Below are 20,280 nucleotides of genomic sequence, written 5' to 3'. Positions count from 1 at the left end.
CGGGTTGATTATCAAGCAATGGCAAGAAAGCTAACCGACCGCCTGGCTTGCCAGTGCCAATAAATTCATTTAACTTAGCCTTGTGCAAGCCATAAAAGAGCAGTATATTAATGCCATGTTTCCATACGATTAGGAAAAAAATAGTCGTAGGTAATCGAGTCCACGCCAATACGTAGGTAATCGAAGAATAGATAACAACAACAAGCTACGTGTGGCAACATACACACGTGCATACGTTCTTATGGCTGACCAATTCGCATTCCATTTTTTAAGTAAAATAAAATTGATTTGGTGACCACCACAAAGGCAGGCATACAACAGCTGTTTTCATCAAAGCGATGGGTGTTTGTAAATAATTATATACTGAGGAATGTATGTATGCATGTAATTATGAGTTGGTTCTTTTTTTCTTTGTTTTTATGAGCTGATAAGCAGCGGTCTAAAAGTCCATCGGTCAAATTCGAGCACTGCACGAGTTGTCAGCGCGCGAAGCAATTACAATTTTCCCAGAGCAAACTTATGCGCGTAGAAGTACTTTTCAAGCGCTTGAATGTAAAAAAAGCTACTCAACTAATTAGCAACGACAACTTCAATTCAGGTCAATTCTGTTAGCCTTAGCCCTCGTTAAATTGATAGGAAATTTTTATTTTATTTATTTGAAAGTCAATTTTTTCACGTTTATACCCTTTAACTAGGAAAACTTTTTAATTATAGAAAATTAGTATGAAAATCAGTCAGTCAAGTAATTAGCAACAAGCAGTTTGATTATTATTTTAGAAAATTACCACGAGGCTTAGACACAGTTCCATAATGAATAATGTATGTTAAGGGTGACGAGCAAAGAGTGTACTAATCGGGAACATTTCTTCGATTTTTTTTTTATAATTAAAAAAAAAAAAAAATTTGTTGTTTTTTTATTATTATTGTTTTTTATGATTATTATTATTATGTTTTTTTTTTTTTTTTTTTTGAGAAGGCGTTGGTTCACTAACGTGGAAAACTTACTAAACAGAGTTTAGATGCACAAAGATTATTTGAAAAAATTTTTCGGCAGAAACTTTTGCGCCCAAAATGAAATTGAAAAATAGGTAAATTTCGCAAAAATACCGACAATGATATGGAAGAGAAAAGAAATATTTTACTTATAATTTTATAATTAAAATTTAGTTATAATTTATAGTTTTGCTATTTTTCTATTTTTGTTTTTCTTTTTTTTTATGTTTTTTGAGAAAACGTTGGTTCACCATCGTGGAAAACCGCTAAGAGTCGTTCGGTTGCAAAAAAGTTGTTCGAAACGATTTATCGGCAGAAACCTTTCATTCGCTCAGAAACCTTTAATTTCGTAAGAAAATACCGACACTGGTATATAACACAATAGAAAAATGGTACTTATTTCGGAACTAAAACGAATTAAGCCCAAGGGGAGGCTGTACTTTCCTCGTTCCCACGACAGTCAGTTCTACGTTGCCGGAACGAGCCGGATTTATATCCGGCTACAACTGCAACAACAGCCATGTTTTCCTCGTTTATTAATTCCACTATTGTTGCTGTTGTTGTTGTCGTTGTGGTGCATCAAGCACTGCCTGCCAGTGCGTTGTAGATTGTAATCGGCTATCTGATTTAATTGTTTCGACGTATTGGGTCCAGTGGGAGATGATATGCGGTGACAGTTATATAATCTGAGGTGCTTTACCATATGGCGTCAAGCTGGGTTAATTAGAAAAATTGTGAGCCATATGAATTTTATAATGCGCGATGTGAGTTATGAGGTGCGCTATTAAATAACAAGACTGATGATAAAAAATATATTTTTTTTTTATTTCAAACTTTCTAATAATAATAAAATAAATGATAAATAAATTACAAACAAAAACATATTTACCTTTTTTATCACTATAATGCTTCATTCTAAGCTTCGATTGTTCCAAAAAAACGCTACAAGTTTTACTAGTCCCTTTAGGGTCCTGCCGCATACTCTTTAAGAGCTTCAACATACTTGACTCTTGGCCCCGCGAATACAGGTTTCATCTTTGTGAGTAGTAAAGTGCTCTAATAATTTAAGCTTCAGAAGGATTCATTCACAGTATCGATTGGCGTTTCTTTTCAGAATTATAAATAAAGCACCAGGTTTCTTCACACGTTTTTATTCATTCCGTTAGGTTTAGTTTGGTTAAGTTACCCAGGTTGCTTGCCTAAGACAGAGAGTCTTGTCTAAGTCTTGCCCTAAGGCCCAATGTGATAGCTGCATTTGATTTCCATCCTTTAACTAAGTTGCTTAAACCACTTAAATCTTTCAAGAAGGCAACTAATCCCTCCAGTGAGACATTTTGCAAATTTCCCGGGTCCTCAAAGAAATAATCGCCAAAATATTTGGTAGGGCTTCTTTGAAGAGCAGGACATTCACAGAGGAGGTGTTGTACCGACTCAATTTCGTCTTCATCTCCACAGCTCCTGCAGAAGTCACTGTCAAGTATACCCATTCTACTGGCCAATGTGCCCATAGTGCAGTGACCGTTATAACACCTGCGACGACGCCAGTAGATGATCTGTCTGGATGTTTTTCAGTTTCATTCAACATTGCACAAATGTGAGGATTTTGTGCTGCCAATACTTTGAAAATTACCATAGAATCCGCATGGAAAATTTCCGTAAATTCGTTTTAAAATGTTTACAGATCGGTATTATTTAATCTCCTTGCTCAGTTTTCCTTCACAACTGTCCAAAAAAGTATACCCTGTATTCTATTAAAAAAAAAATTTAAATTAGGTTTTATTGTGACTCTGAAGAGTCCACCAAAATTAAAAAAAGTTAAAAATTAAAAGAAGGAAAGTATATATAGAAAGGGTCTTTCAAAAGACGCGTCCAGATGTTGTTTTAAAGTAGAACATTTAAAAATTTATATTCCTTTAGGTTTCACCATCTTGATTCAAAATAGGGCGCTTAATAATTTTATGTGAAAAATTACATCATCTAAGTAAATGTCCGCCATGAGCGCGTCTACAGGTGAGATAATCAAAAAGTCGATGCATTAATGCGTCATTTTCGAGACCGTCAAGAACGCCGAGTTATAGATGTTGAAGGTTGTTCAGCAACATTTTGCACTACAGCAGCAATACTTTGAACAGAACGTCCAGTTTTTGGTCTGCCAGTGCTTTTTCTTATCTTCGCAGAAACAGTTTCTTGAAATTTTTTCAGCAGTCTCTGAATTATCGACTTATTCGAACGATTATTTTCACCAAAAAATCACGAATTGTCCGATTTTTTCTTCTTAAAGATCGACTAATTTCGTATATTTTTTTTATATCCTTATTCACTCCGTCGGGAGCATAGATCCTCGACAAGACTTTTCCATCGCATATGGTTCTGAGCTTTTGTTTTTGCCCCGTCCCATGTAACGTCGGTATCTCACGCAACATCGACCTTCGCCAAGTGATCTTTGGCCGACCACGACCTCTGCTCCATTGCGGGTTCCAGTCCAGTGATATTCTCGTGATGCTATCGGGTGGTTTTCTAAGCGTGTGAACTATCCATTGCCACTTTCTGAGTTTGATTTGCCATCGTTGATCTCCTATTAACTACTAACATCTACGCATTACTTTCGAAAGGCCCTTTACTTGTGTAATATATTCTCTCATCCAATTAAATATATTCGACCTGTTTACTGTTTCTTGCCCGTCATGTCTGCCAACAGTTGAATATTTCTATTGCTGCCTCTCCATTCATTAAGTGATAACAAGAATTTTATGCAAACACAAAAGCACACACACTTACACATACATGCATGCATGTTTATAAGCAAAAGCGATCACATTATTTGTAATTCGCTTTAGTCTCTCAAGTCTAGCTTTGCCTTTTGTTTGCCCATGACTCGGCTTTATTCTATATTTGGTTCATAACATCGGATATGTGCATATTGGGCATTTGCTGGAGGACTGTCATAATCCAAAAAAAAATGTTTAGATAAGTATGCAGAAAATGGCCACCAGCTCTACTTTTATGTTGTTGAAAAAATTAGTCGCGATATCTATGAAAATTACTTGTATCTTATTAGATGCAAACTTTTCTTTACTTTTACTGGAGGAGGCATAGCGGATTGAAAATTTTGAAGCCATTTTTCTCCAATTTTCGATCTTTTGAGTTATGACGTTCTTCCAGCAAGGCCAGCTACTGCTGATTCCGCTGCTCGAGCAGTCAAGAATGCTTCTTTTCCAAATGTAATAAATCGTATTTAGTTGTGCATGTGTGTGTGTGTATTCTTACATTCCAAACTCACTTTGCCTTTGTTTGCGTACTACGCGTTTTCAGCTCATGCCACGCTGAAAAAACAAAAACAATGGTCAGTTTGGACTTTAAACTTGTTTGTTAAATGACACTTACATTTTTGCTGCTTGCTTATTTATTCAACTATTTATTGCTGTAAGTCTACTGGAAAATTTTGCTACACTGATAATAACATTTGTAAAAATTATGAAAAAATTAATATTTATTATATTGCACACACATACGCACATACATAACTATTTTGAACCCATGTAATACATATTTATGTGGCGACGGCAGCTAGAATTTGCTAATGAACGCGTGAAGCAAGTCAACAAAGACCCAAATTTTCCGAAATTAAAATACAATGTAAACAAAGTAAACGTTAAAAAGCTCGTAGAACTAAGTTTTGCTCTTATTCTAATGTTTGGTTTATGGTTTGGATGAATGAGTAAAATGAAATCCATGCTCTCTCGCTTGATAGCATAATTGATCATTGAGATGGCACTCTTTGAGCCTTCGGCTGGTCATTTGAGTATAGATTATATCCACGATGGAGTGAATAATAAGTACCGCAATACAAACAGAGACAACTGGAAGAGAGACACAATTTCTTCTTTAAGATTCAAAATACGAATAAGAGCACAAAGAGTGTCGCCAGTATGGGAGACAAAATCCCCTCTCTCTTCCCCGTTCGTTCTTCGCCCACGAACAAAATTTTTCCTTGCCAAATGTTTCCCTGTGTAAATCGTGTTAATGCTACTTTTCTCTCAGTGAATTTGACAGAATTGCTGTGTGTGTGATGTCGCACTTGTGCAATTTTTTCGTGTGTTGTTTGTGCAATTTCTTCTTCTTACAATCTCATTCGCATTTTCACAACTCTCCCATGCAACTGCACTCTATGAAGGGCGCAATTCAGTTGCTATCATTCTTGGGATATACCGATAATCCACCTCCTTTATATCGTAGCAAGCCTTGCGGAGAGTATTGGGTGCAATGGCACACAGCCCACATATGGCGTATACAAATCTTATTACTATAAACTATATTTACTAATCTTGAAGTCTTGTCATAGTCTAATTAGTAGTTACGAACAGTTATTCCCATGGCAGGCGGTTCTACGTAACGGATTGACTCTGGTTTTTCCCGTCGAAGAGCTGCCGCTCCAGTGAAATAGCCTTGTCTATTCCGCTAAACCTCACTCCTCGCTTATCGTCACTGGAGCAGCTCCATGCAGCAAAACTACTTCCAATACTTCTCCTTAGTGCTGGCAATTAGCTTAACCTGGGACCCGTAGCATATTTTTGCTGAGTTTGCCAAAGGCGGCTAAACTCAAACTCCAAATCGGTTAGATGCATGATGAAAAGATTTTAAATGTGAGCTCTTTAACAGACCGTTATTCGTCTCTGAACGTATTTAACAAAATCAGCTGATGGGCTGACATCACTTGCGGTGTTTTTACACAAAAACAGAGATTGTATCCACGATTGTGTTAGTGATATACGAAAGAAATCAACCAATCATACTTTGTTACCCTCCGAACAACGGCTGATTGGACGAGTATGTGAATATATGTGAAATGATCGTGCAGAATTCGACTGTCGAATCGCATGTGACGTGGCAGCCAAAAGTTAGGTTAGGTTAAACTTGGTTGATGCTCTACATCGTACATAGGCCAGAAATTGATCTATCGTGATATTAAGTGTTAGTATGGAGAGTTTTTATTTTAATATTTTTTCTTTAATACACAGTTTGGCTAATTTAAGTAGGCTGCTATTTTTTGAACTGCATACTTTCTAATGTTGGAAATGATGCAAAACCCAAGCAGTTTATTTGTACTTTGCTAAGTGCAGGTCAGTGGCAGAGTAGGTATTCCAGAGTTCCTTTTGCGTTGACTTCGTTACGTGTTGTCCATGTCTCATTCGGCACTAGTTTCAGTTTGGCCTCGTACGATGGAGTAAGACAGTGTCTCGTCAGTAGCCTCACTACAAGTCTTTCCTGGGAAGAGATAATATATAGCTTGTAGACCTGACATTGTGTTTGCGTAGCATAATTTTTGCGATCCTTCATGAGCTGGTTCTTTCCCATCTTGAATTTGCTTCTTGAATCGTGACAGCCAAAGTTCTCTTCTCAATTTTCTTTTTCAACATAGTAAAAGAGCAATCCTGGTAATTCTATCATTCTTGGGTTAGCTGTAATCAGTGCGACGGGTGATGCCACTTTAACATCTGCTCAGATCTTGAGACGCTTAGAGAGTGGTCCATAAGATTTGTGGCCACATGTTTCTCCCGCAATCTGACGCACTTAGCTCCCACGGTCTCTACTTCACCACAAATGGAACCTCTTCGACTTCTCAGACAAGCAACATTGCTCCGCCATTAAACAGCAAATACAAAACTCGAGCTTTTATATTCATAAAAAAATTTAATTTCGAATTTTAATTTTTTAATTTTTAAATATTGGTTTTATTGAGAATTTTTTACTCATTTTGATATTTCTTCATCAAAATTTCTTTTTTATTTTTATTAATTTCTTTTCTTTTCTTTTTTATTTTTATTAAAAAAACGAACAAAAAATTCATTAAAAAAGTTTATAAACGTACGGAATTGCGTATTCCCTCCCTCTAGCACCAGTTGCTAGCAGCCACAATAAGCAAAGTGCACAAAATAAAACAACAACTAAACAAGTTCATACTAAATTAGAATTTTTAACGCGCAGTGCTTATTTTATTATTGTTTGTTTTTGTTTTTGCAACGTGCTTCACCTTTACCCAGTCACCTTTTACTGATTAAATCAGAGCACTTTGCAGAAATTAAAAACAATATACATACATACATAAATACAATTCTGTAGAATTACAGGGTAAATCAAAATATGGGTAACATTTTCTAATAGAAAAATGGTAATTTTTTATATAGCAAAACTAACAGCATCCAAAATAAAAGCAATGCGAGATCTGCATCTATTTCGTTCTTGCCGTTTTTTACATTTTTTTTTACACCGTAAGCAGCGCCTTTCTCTGACCTCAAAAATAACATTTCCAGCAAATTTGGTTATGTCTGCATTGTTCTTCTTGTTAGCGTGAAATTTTCAACTTCAATTGTGCTGGAATGAGTAAAATAACGCAAAGATTGTGTAAATTGGATTGTAAGAGGAAAATGAAAGAAAAAATTTACCTCTTGGAAGTAAGACGCATGAAATGTTGATAATATTTTATATGAAGAGATGAGCTTCGAACAAAGAATTGCGAAGAAATAAGTGCATTGTTAATATATGCACGCACGCACGCACACATACATGTACTATACATGTGAATAAGTATGCATATGTATTTTAAGAACATTTCTCTCAGTGGCTGCGCTCTGGATCTGGAGTGGCATAAACGACACGTGCCTCCAAATAAAAACATGAAATGTTTACCATAAAAATACCTCTTATTTATATAAGCACACACATACATATATTTACAAAATTCACACGTAACATTTCGGAAATTCCAAAGAGTGTGCACACCTATGATTCAAAGATACGAACGGAAAGCGGTATATTTTGCACAGAACTCTTCATCTCCTATAGAATTCTTATCTACTTTGTATTCGACACCAGACTAAGTATAGGTCATATAGCCGACAGATTCTGCATGTGATATCTGTGGGCGCTGGAAAAATGAGCCAATAATAGACTTTATTCACCACTTCCTTCGGCGAATACGTTTCAAATTTCTGGTGAACCCCCTTTTTTTTTTGTAAAACCGCAAAATTCAGGAACATAAAAGCAGCTTGGATTATTCAAGAGATCTGTATGACTTGAAGACATGAAGAAATACGACTTAGGTAGCGCATTCTGCATTCCCATGGCAGCCGGTTCTACGTACCGGAATGACTCGGGTTCTTCCCGACCAAGGGCTGCCGCTTCAGTAAACTAGGCCTTTCTAGTGCACTGAACCTCGCTAACGAAATTTTGCCCGGACAAACGCCATGGGCCTTTATGGTAACCTTCTTATTTTTGGGTGGCGCGATAACCGCTGACGCGGTTTTGGCAGAGTTTAACAAAGCGCGTCAGTCGTTTCTTTCTTGTTCTAACCGGCGCCAATTGGACACACCAAGTGAAGCCAAGTCCTTCTTCACCTGATCTTTTCAATGCATAGGAGGCCTTCCTCTCCCTCAGCTCCTCAGCAGAATTTTTCCCGCTCATTTCACACACTCGCCCATCCTGTTGTTGTTCAGACGACAACGAAGCAACCTGAGCGTAGAATGTGTTGATTTTTTTCAACGCTCTCAGTTTTTCGTAGGTCAACCTCTGTCATGTCTCCGGTTACATCAACCAATCAACTGTTTCTTCCAAATTCCCCGAGAGCCGGCTAACGATCTGATATTGGCCACACCCGTGGTGAAAAGAATTGAGAAGGTGTGACGAATATTACACCGTTATCCGGCTCTCAGCGAACTTGACAGAACCAGCTGATGGGCTGACGTAATGGAGGGATGTGTTTACAAAAAATTGAGATTATGTTAGTGATTTACGATACCAGCGAATGACACTTCGTTGCCGTCTGAACAACGATTGGACCAGTGCGTGAATATGTTGAAATCATCATACATAATTCGATTGCCGAGCCCCCTGTAACGTGGCAGTCGAACTTTCTCGCCCAATTTCGTTTTTCACCATAGCTGAATGCCAAACCTTGTAATTTTTTTTCACCATCATTTACTTCAGCTGCCCTTTAGTAGGAGACGATTGGTAAGAAAACAGCCCAGAAAATTCCAGCTATGAGAATAAGTTATAATATAAATCCTCATATCTGGTTGTTGTTCTTTTTTTTTTGGTGTTATTCATTAAACGTTTTTAAACATTCCCAAGACATGTACACAAAATGCTGCTGGAGTGACCGGATATAAACTCCGGTCATTCCGGTAACGTGGAACCGAGTGTCGTGAGAACGTGTGGTCTGAGCTTACCAAATTTCAGACAATATATATATATATATATATATAGAACTGGGGACTAGTTTGCGTTGAAAGAGATAAACTCGACTCAATCGTCTAAGATCAACGTCTTGATCATTTTGAGGTATTTCCAATTCCATGTGGCGAGATCCAGCTTGTTCGTCACTTAAGGAACGTTCGATACATTCGAGTATATTTTGGCTAGAATTTGTAGTTGGCGTTGAGCAGAGTTATACCTTGCCAACTGCCGCAGTCACGCAAATCGCCTTGCGACGGAGGCATCTTTTCACTGTCCCAGGCGGCGGTGATGTGGGGATGAAGAATTTCAGCTGAAATTTGCGAGTTGGCGATCAATAATTCTGGCTGTATGCCATCTTCGCTCGCGGCTTTGTTGAGCTTCAGCTTTTAGATGGCATCCTTGATCTCCGCTAGGCTAGGGCAGGATGTTGTTATTTTACTGCTCGGTCCAAGCTAGATTCACTGCTAAGAGCAATGCTGCTAATTGGTTCAAAATGTTCTGTCCATCCACGGATCTAGCCATTATTGAAGGTCAGTAAAACACCCTTCACATCTCTGATTGGCTGGTCACTCCTACTACTATCGGTTACTACTACTCTGCTGGTTGGCTAAGCGGCCAACTGTGCGGTAAAGCTGACTTATATTGTTCAATGAACTTTCTCTTAACGTTTCTGTCCGATTTCTTTACTTGCTTCGCCGCCTCTCTGTAGGCAGCCATCGCTGATGAGTTGCCTTTTGAGCTAATTTCTGCCCTGAATGATGCTCCAAGTAGTATCAGAGATCCATTTTGGGGTATATCTGTTCTTTTTACTCTTTTTCTTCTTATCCTTACAAGCATCGATTGATTTTTCTTAACTTTAGAGTTTTCTGTAACATCATTTATTAACTCACATTTAATGCTCTATCGAATGATGTATTGAGATCGTTTTTATGGGTATTTTAAAAATTTATAAAAATCACTCAAAGCAATTTTAACACAAGAACTTTCGAAAAATTCTGCCTTTTATTGCTTCAAGAACAATTAAAACTCACTTGGGTGTCAAAAAAAAAAAAAAATATGTAAAAAACATTTCTCACTTAATTCTAAATAAAAATACCCATTTACTCTACTCGCCTAAAATGCTTAGTTTAACGATTATTAATTGGATCGAGTTCTGAACACTTTTTGAGCTTTTAAATTCACCTGTCATGATTATTTGCACTACAGACAATTTTTTATGCAGATTCCATTTTAAAACGTGACCTATCCGAAAATGACATGCAATAAGACATGCATTTAAATTCCTGCAACATTTAATCGCCTCTGTCGAAACCAATTACACACAGACGTATGTATGTACTTACCCATAAGCACGTGTTATGTTGACAAATGTGCTTAGAAATATTTATTGCTCTTAGCAATTGATTTAGTCATAGACGAAATAACAATTTTAAACTGTTTATGTATGCAAAGTGCTTGGTTATAAATCTTAGCTTGTGAGGATTTCTCAAATACACTCACACATATATAGTGTTATATTTACGTGTGCACATACATACATACATATAAAACACATCTAGCAAGAAATATACCTTATTTTCCCATTTGTAATAAATTGTCTCTTTACTTTCTTTAGAACCACAAACATCGAAGGTGTCGTCACGATGAATGGACGCGAACGTAATCTGAGCATTTTCCGTAAATTATCCGCATACATTATGCAGGATAATCAATTGCACGGCAATTTAACCGTCCAGGAAGCAATGACTGTGGCCACGAACTTGAAACTGAGCAGGAAATTTACAAAAGCGGAAAAGAACTCAATGGTAGGTAGAGAATTTAAAAAACGATACTAAAGAGATAAATAAAAAATAAATAAAAAAAATAAAACAAAGGAAATAAAACCTAATAAAAAAAATTTTAAAAAAACATATATAAAAAAATAAAAAATTAAAATAAATAATAATAAATAATAATAAAATAAAAAAAAAAAATAAATTAAAAAATAAAAATAAAAAATTAAAATAAAAAATAATAAAAAAATAAAAAATAATAAAATAAAAAATAAACAATAAAAACTAAAAAAAAAATTACAAAAAAAATATAAAAAAAATAAAAAAATAAAGAAAAAAATAGAAAAAATAAAAAAAAATTAAAAAATTACAAAAAATTAAAAAAGAAAAAAATTAAAAAAAAAAAATAAAAAAAAAAATAAAAAAAAATGAAATAAAAATATAAAGTAAAAAATAAAAAAAAAATTAAAAATATAAAACAAAATATACAAATAAAAATTAAATTAATCATTTTTACTCTCCCCTTAATTAAGTTGTAATTAAAGTTGTATGCTTAAGTATGCAAAAACAAAATTTTTAACAATTTCCTTGCGCCGTTGGTGAAGAATACATGAATGAGAATGAATGAAAATGAGGCTTGCACTTCGACTAAACAGTTGTTGTTGTTGTTTTTATTGTCGGAGTGGTTGTTGTTTTCGGCGTGATTGTTGTTGGTGTGCTTATCGTTTTCTGTGAGTTTGTTGTTGTTGGTGTTATTGTAGCACCATAAATATTCCCCACACATATACGGGGATTGCTACTGAAGTGACAGTCCTTAGCCGGATTTAAATGCGGGTGGTCACTCCGGTTACATAGAAACAACTGTCGTGTAAACGCCAATCTAAGGGTCCTGTGCCCTTTACTCATCACAAATTAAGATACAGCTGAGTTGGACCGCATCCGGTCGAGATATCTTATTCTTCCTCCTGCTGTAGCATCACATTCGAGAAGGAGTAATTCCCGAAGAGTTTGGATTACCGTAAAAACGACAGGAGTCAGTACACCATATCCCAAGCCAAGTGGCCTGTGCAAATGGCCGTGCAGTTGGTTTTCCCGGTTATAAGTTGCCCGAATCTCGTTTGATTATGCCCCCCAGTAAGGACTTATCCTGTGTTATATCGCCCGAATGGGTACAAACGCTCCGACTCTGAAAGTATTCTACGCCCAGCTGGGCGTAGCTGAAGAAGGGGAAGAGCTTCACTGCGTTGGAAAGATCAGGTGGAAAAGGGCTTGGTTTCACATGGTGTTTCCAATTGGCGCCGGTTAAACTCTGCCAAAATCACGTAAGCGGTTATCGCGCCAATTAAGAAAAAAGAGGAGAAGAAGGACTTGGACGGTATAGCTCACGGCTCTTAAGCTTACCTCTTTGTTTCTAAGTTCCTACTTGATGGTGTGTTATCCCATGACAAGGAAGAGCTCAGCTGCTATTAATAAGGAAGCCTCTCTAGCAGAAAAGTACTGCTTTGCGGTCACTTCATTTACTTCCGGCCAGCATGAAAAGTGTGTGGTATACTCCGAAAGCACCAAAAGCATAAATGAGAATATACTTTAAAAATACTCTCTGTCTAGCATACATACATACATCGATATGTATTATATTTGAAATTAATATTTTTATTAGCCTTTGAAATTCTGCAGATTCATTCTACTTACGACAATTTTTTATAAATATTTTGCTAGAAGTTTCCATCTGCTAAGATTTCCGCTTCCTCCATTTCGAACATGAAATAAAGTAAAAAACAATTTATCGGCCAAAATTCGTTTTTAATTCGATTTTTTTTTCTGAATTGCCTCCAGCATTTTGCATACTAAACATTTCGCATTTGCATCGTTTTTTTCGTAATATCATTATTATATTTTTTTGCTTGGTTTTGCAAATCGACGAATTTGGTTTTGGCGTATCTTAAACAACTAAACGATTATATAAATTATTCACATTTATTCCGCGCTGCCTTTGTCGCCAGTTTGCATGCTTTTATAGTTGTCCGGTTACTAAGTAAAAAAAGAAACAAAAACCAGTTCTCACACTTAAAATAGGAATAAAAATATTTACGATTATTTTGAACACGCTTGCTTGAGCGCGTTGCTTATGGCGTTTGATGACGCGTTCTTGCGTCCCCACGCGTTTTTAATTGGAGTCAGTCAGAATCTTGGTTTTTATACCCAGCGCACCGCCAGCCAATGCGATGCAGCATTTAACCTTTTTGCCAATAAAGGATTTAAAATAAAATGCACAGCTAGGTGGATACCGTTAGTCAAGTGATTTTATAAGGAGAAAAATTATAGCTTATTTCCACTAGCCGCTTAACTCAATTCACTCAAGCAGCTGATTTTTCGTTTACATTTCAGGTGTGTGGGTAACAGATGCCTATCCGAGCTGTCTGTATTTCTATATAAAGAGTTTCATGTATTTTATATTCCCTCTTAGTTAACTTTATTGGGTCATAATGCTGTGCTTGACTGCGGGCCTATAATTAGCGGCTTCTAATGAATTTGAGCACACCTTTAGGCTTTCTGTTCTGTATCACCAATGAATTTACGAGTCAACTCAAATGCTGGGCTGATCAGCTGGCTAGACAGGAGATCATCGAGACGGTTTTACCGCCAAAAGAGGTGCTTTAGAATAGACCATGGGAATCTGTGACATTTTCCTGGAAAGATGTGCCTCACGTAAACTCAGCAGATATGTGAAAAGTCGCGGGATCCTTCTAGTTGCCGTTAGATCGAGGGAACTTTTAACAAAGCCGCAGCTCTGGAATTATCTCGAATGGGTATCCTTACCGACCATTATCTGTTAGGAGTCCATGCGGTGAGACTTGGAATTGCTTCAAGTATTTTCTTCAAAAGCTGTCTGGGGAATGAGGTGAAATGATCTGATCTGCTCTCGTGGAGCTAAAATGCTAAGATGCTGTTACTTGACGCTCTTATAGAAAGAAGGATACATTGTTTTGCCTGCCTCTGTCCTAGAATTTCTATCCACTGTCGTATGAGTTCTATGCATTTCAAGTCGTTCTTTGATATTCTTGAAAAGCTAAAAAATTCAATATTTCTCTATAAAGTGCACTGGGTGTAAAGTATTCGATACTCTTTTTAGAAAGTTTTACATTTTTTTTTCTATATTTTACCTCCGCACGCAATTACATAGCGTTGCCTATAATTTTCATTGCAAAAATCGTAAAAGTCAGCCCAAATGAGTCTATCGCTCTTTTAACCACCTTCCAACTCGCCTTGTTATCCATCTGAGATTTTTAATTATTTTTGTACAAATATCTGGTAAAAGAGTGTACACGCGCACTAGACCGATTTGCATATTTTCTGAATAAATAAATGAAATGCATGAAACCGAGATTTACACTACGACTTCACAGTCCTTTGTGCCCTCTGCTCATCACAGCGCCTCATCCAAACCAGGTTCTTTTAATAAACCTAAGAGGTGGGTTCTGCTAAGCGTATGTGCCTTCCTTTCGGCCGAGATATCTTATGCTTCTTCGCGCTATAGCATCGCATTCGAAATGGCGTGCTGGAGTCTCCAGGGACTGGTCGTAGAAATGACAGAAGTCAGTCGAACATATCCAAATCCTGTGCAGATTGCTACCCAATCTGCAGTAACGTGTGAGAATATCCATGAACATTCTCTGCTTATCCACATATTTCCTCATTAAAGGCCTGTTGCGAAAGATGTATGTATGTATGTATTTTAAAATTTTTGTGAGCTATAATATTTTTGAGAGCAGACGTAAATTATGTTCAATTCTGAATCAATCAACGTATCACCTGCAAGTCAAAGCAATAAATTTACTTTTATTATATTTTTTGTTGTCTTTTTGGACTTTGCATTAATCATTAGAGCTTTTGCGTGACTATTTTCATGTACATGCAATTTTGTGAATAGCACGAGCTTATGAATTTTTTTTTTTTTTCGAAAAAAATTGAATTATATTGTCGACGACTTGCGACGACTGCAGCTTGACGACAATATTTGTATGATAAGATGGCAATCAGATTGGCTTGGATAAATACTGAATTCTCAGAGTAGGAAGATCACGTACAAAATATATAAAACAATGTAGTTAATGAAACAAAATTACATACATTTCCTTATTAGATCATATATGTATATATACTCATAGATATATGTATATGAAATTGGCGCTTATACTCTTTTTGGGTGTTGGTCCGAGCTCCTCCTCCTCCTATTTGTGCTGTGCGTCTTCTTGATGTTTGTTTTTCACAAATGGAGTGACCTACAGTGTATGCCATCTCCGAACGGCAGAAGATTTTCTATGAGGAACTTATTCATGGCAGAAATACACTCAAATGTTTCCCAGTGTATGTCGAGAGGCGACCGCTATTAGACAAAACTTTTTTCATCATTAGGAGTTTCATGCGGGGCTAACCTGGACACTGCCGAATAGTAATCACACAAGAATGACAGAGGCAAGATTACGCCCATCAGAGAGTGCGTGACGTCACCTTCGGAGCAGTTGCATTAAAGAGTTGTGAAAATGCGAACTAGAATGAAAAAAAAGAAGAAATTACACAAACAAGATAGGAGTAACACACACGAGACGAGTGCGATGTTACACATTCAGCGGTTCTGTCGAATTCGCTGAGAGCAAAGTAGCGGTAGCACGATCGGCGTCCCCTTATTATTCTCTCCATTGTGGTAGTCTCCCGCCAACCCATTCGGCACTGGCAGTCTTATAGATTAATATGCTAATTTGTGTATCCCTCTTCACTACTGCGCTGAGCTTTTTTTTAGCTTCTTTCGAATAATGGCTATTTGTGGTAGAACTTAACTGAATCGCGATAGATACTGACCTACACCTGTGTTCAATAATTGGAGCGCGATTAATTACCAGGCTTTGGTTTTTTTTTTTCATTTAATTTTTTCTATGTTTTATGGAAGCATAATGCATTGTTGATGAAGCTATGGTTCACCACAGACTGTGAAGCTAATAGAGAGAGAGATAGTGCATTCTACAACAACAATCATATAATTCAAACTCTAAACGTGGCACCAAATTAATAACAATATTTAATATATTTCAAAGGATAATTGATTCATTTTTCCAACTTTTTTTCAAAATTTTTAGGAATTTTATGGATATGTACATAGTTTTCATAGCCCATTCCATATAAATATAGGAACGTGTAAGCTTTAAGTGCTAGTTGGATTCTGGATGAATCACCATTCTAACCAACCAAGCTTTAAGTAGTCCACAATTCGCGTTGATTTTCCACAATTTTTTACTTGAGGTGTTAAACATTTTCTTCCATATAAAAGACTTTCGAATTTTTTACGACTTTTGTACACAGTTCGGAGCTTTGACTTACTTGGTTTGTGTTGCACGACAAAAAAACCAAAAAATTATAATAATAAAAAAAATTAAAAATTGTTAAAACTTGGTAATTCGTGGCACATAATAGGAGTGAACACAGGCGTTTGTATATTCTGTCCAAAAAAGGATCGGAAATCATCAAAAAAATAAAATCATCTATGATTTTCTTTGATTGTTCTTTGAATTTCGAGCAGGAGAATAGAGAATAATATTGTCCGGGCTTAATGGTTTTGAGATTTAAATCAGCTCAGATTGAAATCATGAGTTTGAGTGAACTTTAAATTCACGTTCCCACGGCAGTCGGCTCTACGTTACCGGAACGACTCGAATTAATATCCGGTCAAGTACTGTCACTTCAGCAACACTCTTCGTAATTGCATTGAGAATGTTTATGCTACTACAAGAACAACAACTGAATGGCACACCATGTCACATAGCCCATCATTTTGTACACAAAGTTCATGCTAATTAGCCATGATTTGATTTCGTTAGACCTTTTTCGTGAACTGCTCAGAAAGGATAAATATTAATTACGAGAACAATACAGTTTATTATGCGATAGTTCACTTCTTTAAGGTGAATATAGTCAAAACCTCAGAGGCATTCTTAAGATTGTCGGAAACTGTTGATCAGCTATAAGAAAACTGGTATAAGAAAAACTGTGAAAACCAAGGCTGCCTTACTCCTTAGGGATGTAGTGATATTTTACCGCCGGATAAAGTTACATTTGGGGAAGAAAAACACACCGATTTCTTAAGGTCATCATGGTGAATGAAATTCTCTGATCAAGGACCGACTTTCACCATATTCATCTAATACGGCTCCAGCCGACTATTTTCTCTTTCCCAAATTCAACCTACAACTTCAGGATACCCGATTTCCGTTGATATGCTTATGCTTTCGTAAGAATCCTACTTTGAAGGCGATGTAAGAGATTTGAATGCTTAGTATTATTAGTCAATAGTTTAGTTAACCTATTTCTGGTACTTCGAAGACGTAGTGTACACCTAAATGTGACTGACGGTGGGAATAATTGATGTAGCTATGCGTGTCTGTCCACTTGTCAGTCTGTTGACTGAGTGGCACAGCAGAGACCCAATTAGCACAAAAGATGCCATTTTGATACTCCACTTGTAGAGCCACTACTTTTTATTAGTCGAACCATCTTGATTTGACTATGAATCTGCTTATGTCGTCTATTTGCTTTTCTACAATTTCTTTCAAATTAACCTTCGATAATTCCCCCAGCATTCTATGTCATAGAGCACCAGACTAAGGCACTCACACAGATAGTGAAATACTGTTTCCTTAGATTATTCTTCATTACAGCTTCTACATCTATCGTTGAACGGCCACCCCATCTTCCTGGCATGGTCTCGCAAAGGCCAGTAGCCGGTTATTGTTGACGTAATTCTGGATATGTCAGCTCGTAGCTTTCTTAAAAACTCGTCAGTTTTGGATTTGTTGAAATTGGGCCACATTTGTTTAGCTATATTGCAGGTATTTGTGTTAGTCCATGTTAGGCCTGCTTCTGGAATGGCGAGAATATCCTTTTGCGCACGCCTTGCACTTATTTCTACAGCTTCGGATTCGTTATAGATTAACCCCTGTCTTGTCATCAGCTTTCTCATTTTCTTCTATGTTCCTATAGCCAGGCACGCAGATAAGAGTGATGTCCGTCGATGAGACTGATGATTTGCATGCTAAAGCATTAAGTTCTTCTTTCCATTGTCTGACGATTTTTGAATTGGTTATATAGTAGGTGACTTTAAAGCTAAGATGGCTGCTTGACTATCTGAAAAAATACCTGCTTCCGGTAGTTGTTTTGGATGGTTCCTAATTATCCTGCAAGCTTCTGCATGGATGGCGCATAACTCCAGTGAAAGTGGAATTGTATTTGATTTTTCTTACAGATATAAAATTTGTAGTCGAACTAAGCTATTGGGCAAATTAGTACATGGCTATTCCTAACTTCCGAAGAACGTGAATTTTCAACATTACAGAATAAAAGATTTACCTCTGAAATGAAAAAACAAGAAATGTGTCAGAAATTGGTGTGGGGTGTTTTTATAGCTTACATCGACAAAAACTTGCTAATTTTTACGCTTTACGGGATGTCCTGTGGTGATGTCTAGGTGCCACGTTTACCTCCCATATATGGCCATTCCTTGTCGCAAATATGCTGAATTGAAAATGTGCTGGGAAGAGGCTCCATGTTGAGCTCCATGAGAAACTCAAATTAAATCAATTATATGAAAATTAAATAAAATTGTAGAAACACGAACATTAAATATAAGCTACTGCATGCATTGCACAATTTCTCATGCGAATTTTTTTTTCTTATTTTTTTTTACAAAATTTATTGATTGCTTGGCGTATATACTTAGACTGTTCAACGCCATTAAATTACCACGAAGCAGTAAGTGATTGGTTGTTAACGTGGGACAGCTTACAGCTGCTTTCTGCTGAGACTGCTGTATAATTTTTGCAAAAACGAAATGTAATTGACTAGTTGTAATTAATATCCTATAATAGTATTTGATACCTGTAATTGTTGGGCATGAAAGGGTTAAAAATTATATCAATTTCGCCAGTTTCCATTATAATAACCAGTGTTACCTCTAAGCGTCCTCTAACGGCACTTTGTGCTGCAAAAGGTTTGGGAAGTCCGGCTAATGGAAATTTTGCCATTCTTCAATCTTTACTATAGCCATAGGCGACAGCTGGAATGATCTTTGATGTAATCACAAATATTTCGAATTAATTTCAGTGCCCACTACAGTACATGCCGCAAGACTTCAGTTTAAATATAATATTAAATTTCGACATTGTCAATGTATTTAAAAGCAGATATAGCGGCATTGACCCATAAACCACGAAATTACTTCACACAAAATGGCATAAAGAGTTTTCCGTAGTGTTGTCCTCTATTCATTCCTCTTCTTCTTAAATGGCGCGACAATCGCTTATGCGATTTTGGCCGAGTTTAAATATGACGTTTTTTCTCATTCTAACCGGCGTTGGCGTGGGACACATCGCCTGATCTTTCCAACGCAAAGGAGGCCTTCCTCTTCCTGTGCTACCACCGGCTGGTACCGCATCGAATACTTTAAGAGGCGGAGTGTTTGTATCCATTCGGACAACATGACCCAAACAACGTAGCCGCTGCGCTATGTCTATGTCGTCGTAAAGCTCATACAGCTCATTGTTTCATCACCTACGATACTCGCCGTCGCCAACGTGCAAAGGTACAAAAATCTTCCGCAGAATATTTCTCTCAAACCCTTCCACTATACTAACCTCTATTGAATGGAAAATTTGGCCCATTATCGATGGGCAATCTCGCGGCCACCGTAGCCGAATGGGTTGGTGCGTGTCTACCATTCGGAATTCACAGAGAGAACGTAGGTTCGAATCTCGGTGGAACACCAAAACTAAGAAAAAGTTTTTTCTAATAGCGATCGCCCCTCGGCAGGCAATGGCAAGCCTCCGAATGGATTTCTGCCATGGAAAAACTCCTCATAAAAATATCTGCCGTTCGGAGTCGGCTTGAAACTGTAGGTCCCCCTCGCACATTTACTGAAAAAACTTCAAAGTTAAACTGGGTCAACTATAAGACATCTCCTTAATGAAGAATGTGAAGGATTATCTAATTAGAAAAAGGCTTTAAACGCTTGGTAGTGCATTTTTAACAGATGTAGCGGAAGCAGCGCATCTTAAACTAACGAAGTTAAGCTCGTTTACAAAACCCGCAGGATGGTTCAAAAGCGACCCAATAGTGCAAGGAAGAAGTTTCAGTAGCATCACAACGGACGCAGGACAGGTCTAAGTGTGTCATATTGGCAGCCATCAGACCTACCCACCTACTTAAACTGGATCATCGCTGACTAAAAAACAGCACC

The 20,280-nt window shown here is 37.1% G+C and overlaps 1 protein-coding gene across 1 annotated transcript in view; it reads left to right on the top strand.

Annotated features, from left to right (window-relative positions):
• LOC129248641 (ATP-binding cassette sub-family G member 1) overlaps window positions 1–20,280 on the top strand; it is a 113,810-nt gene that overhangs the window by 89,670 nt on the left and 3,860 nt on the right. The window contains exon 4 of the mRNA XM_054888265.1: window positions 10,841–11,030. Coding sequence (XP_054744240.1) covers window positions 10,841–11,030 — 190 coding nt within the window. The remainder of the gene's footprint in view (window positions 1–10,840; window positions 11,031–20,280) is intronic.

The sequence above is a fragment of the Anastrepha obliqua genome, chromosome 5 (assembly GCF_027943255.1).
Source record: "Anastrepha obliqua isolate idAnaObli1 chromosome 5, idAnaObli1_1.0, whole genome shotgun sequence".
Taxonomy (NCBI): domain Eukaryota; kingdom Metazoa; phylum Arthropoda; class Insecta; order Diptera; family Tephritidae; genus Anastrepha; species Anastrepha obliqua.
Note: the sequence above shows the minus strand (reverse complement) of the source record. Positions and strands in the feature narration are given on the sequence as shown.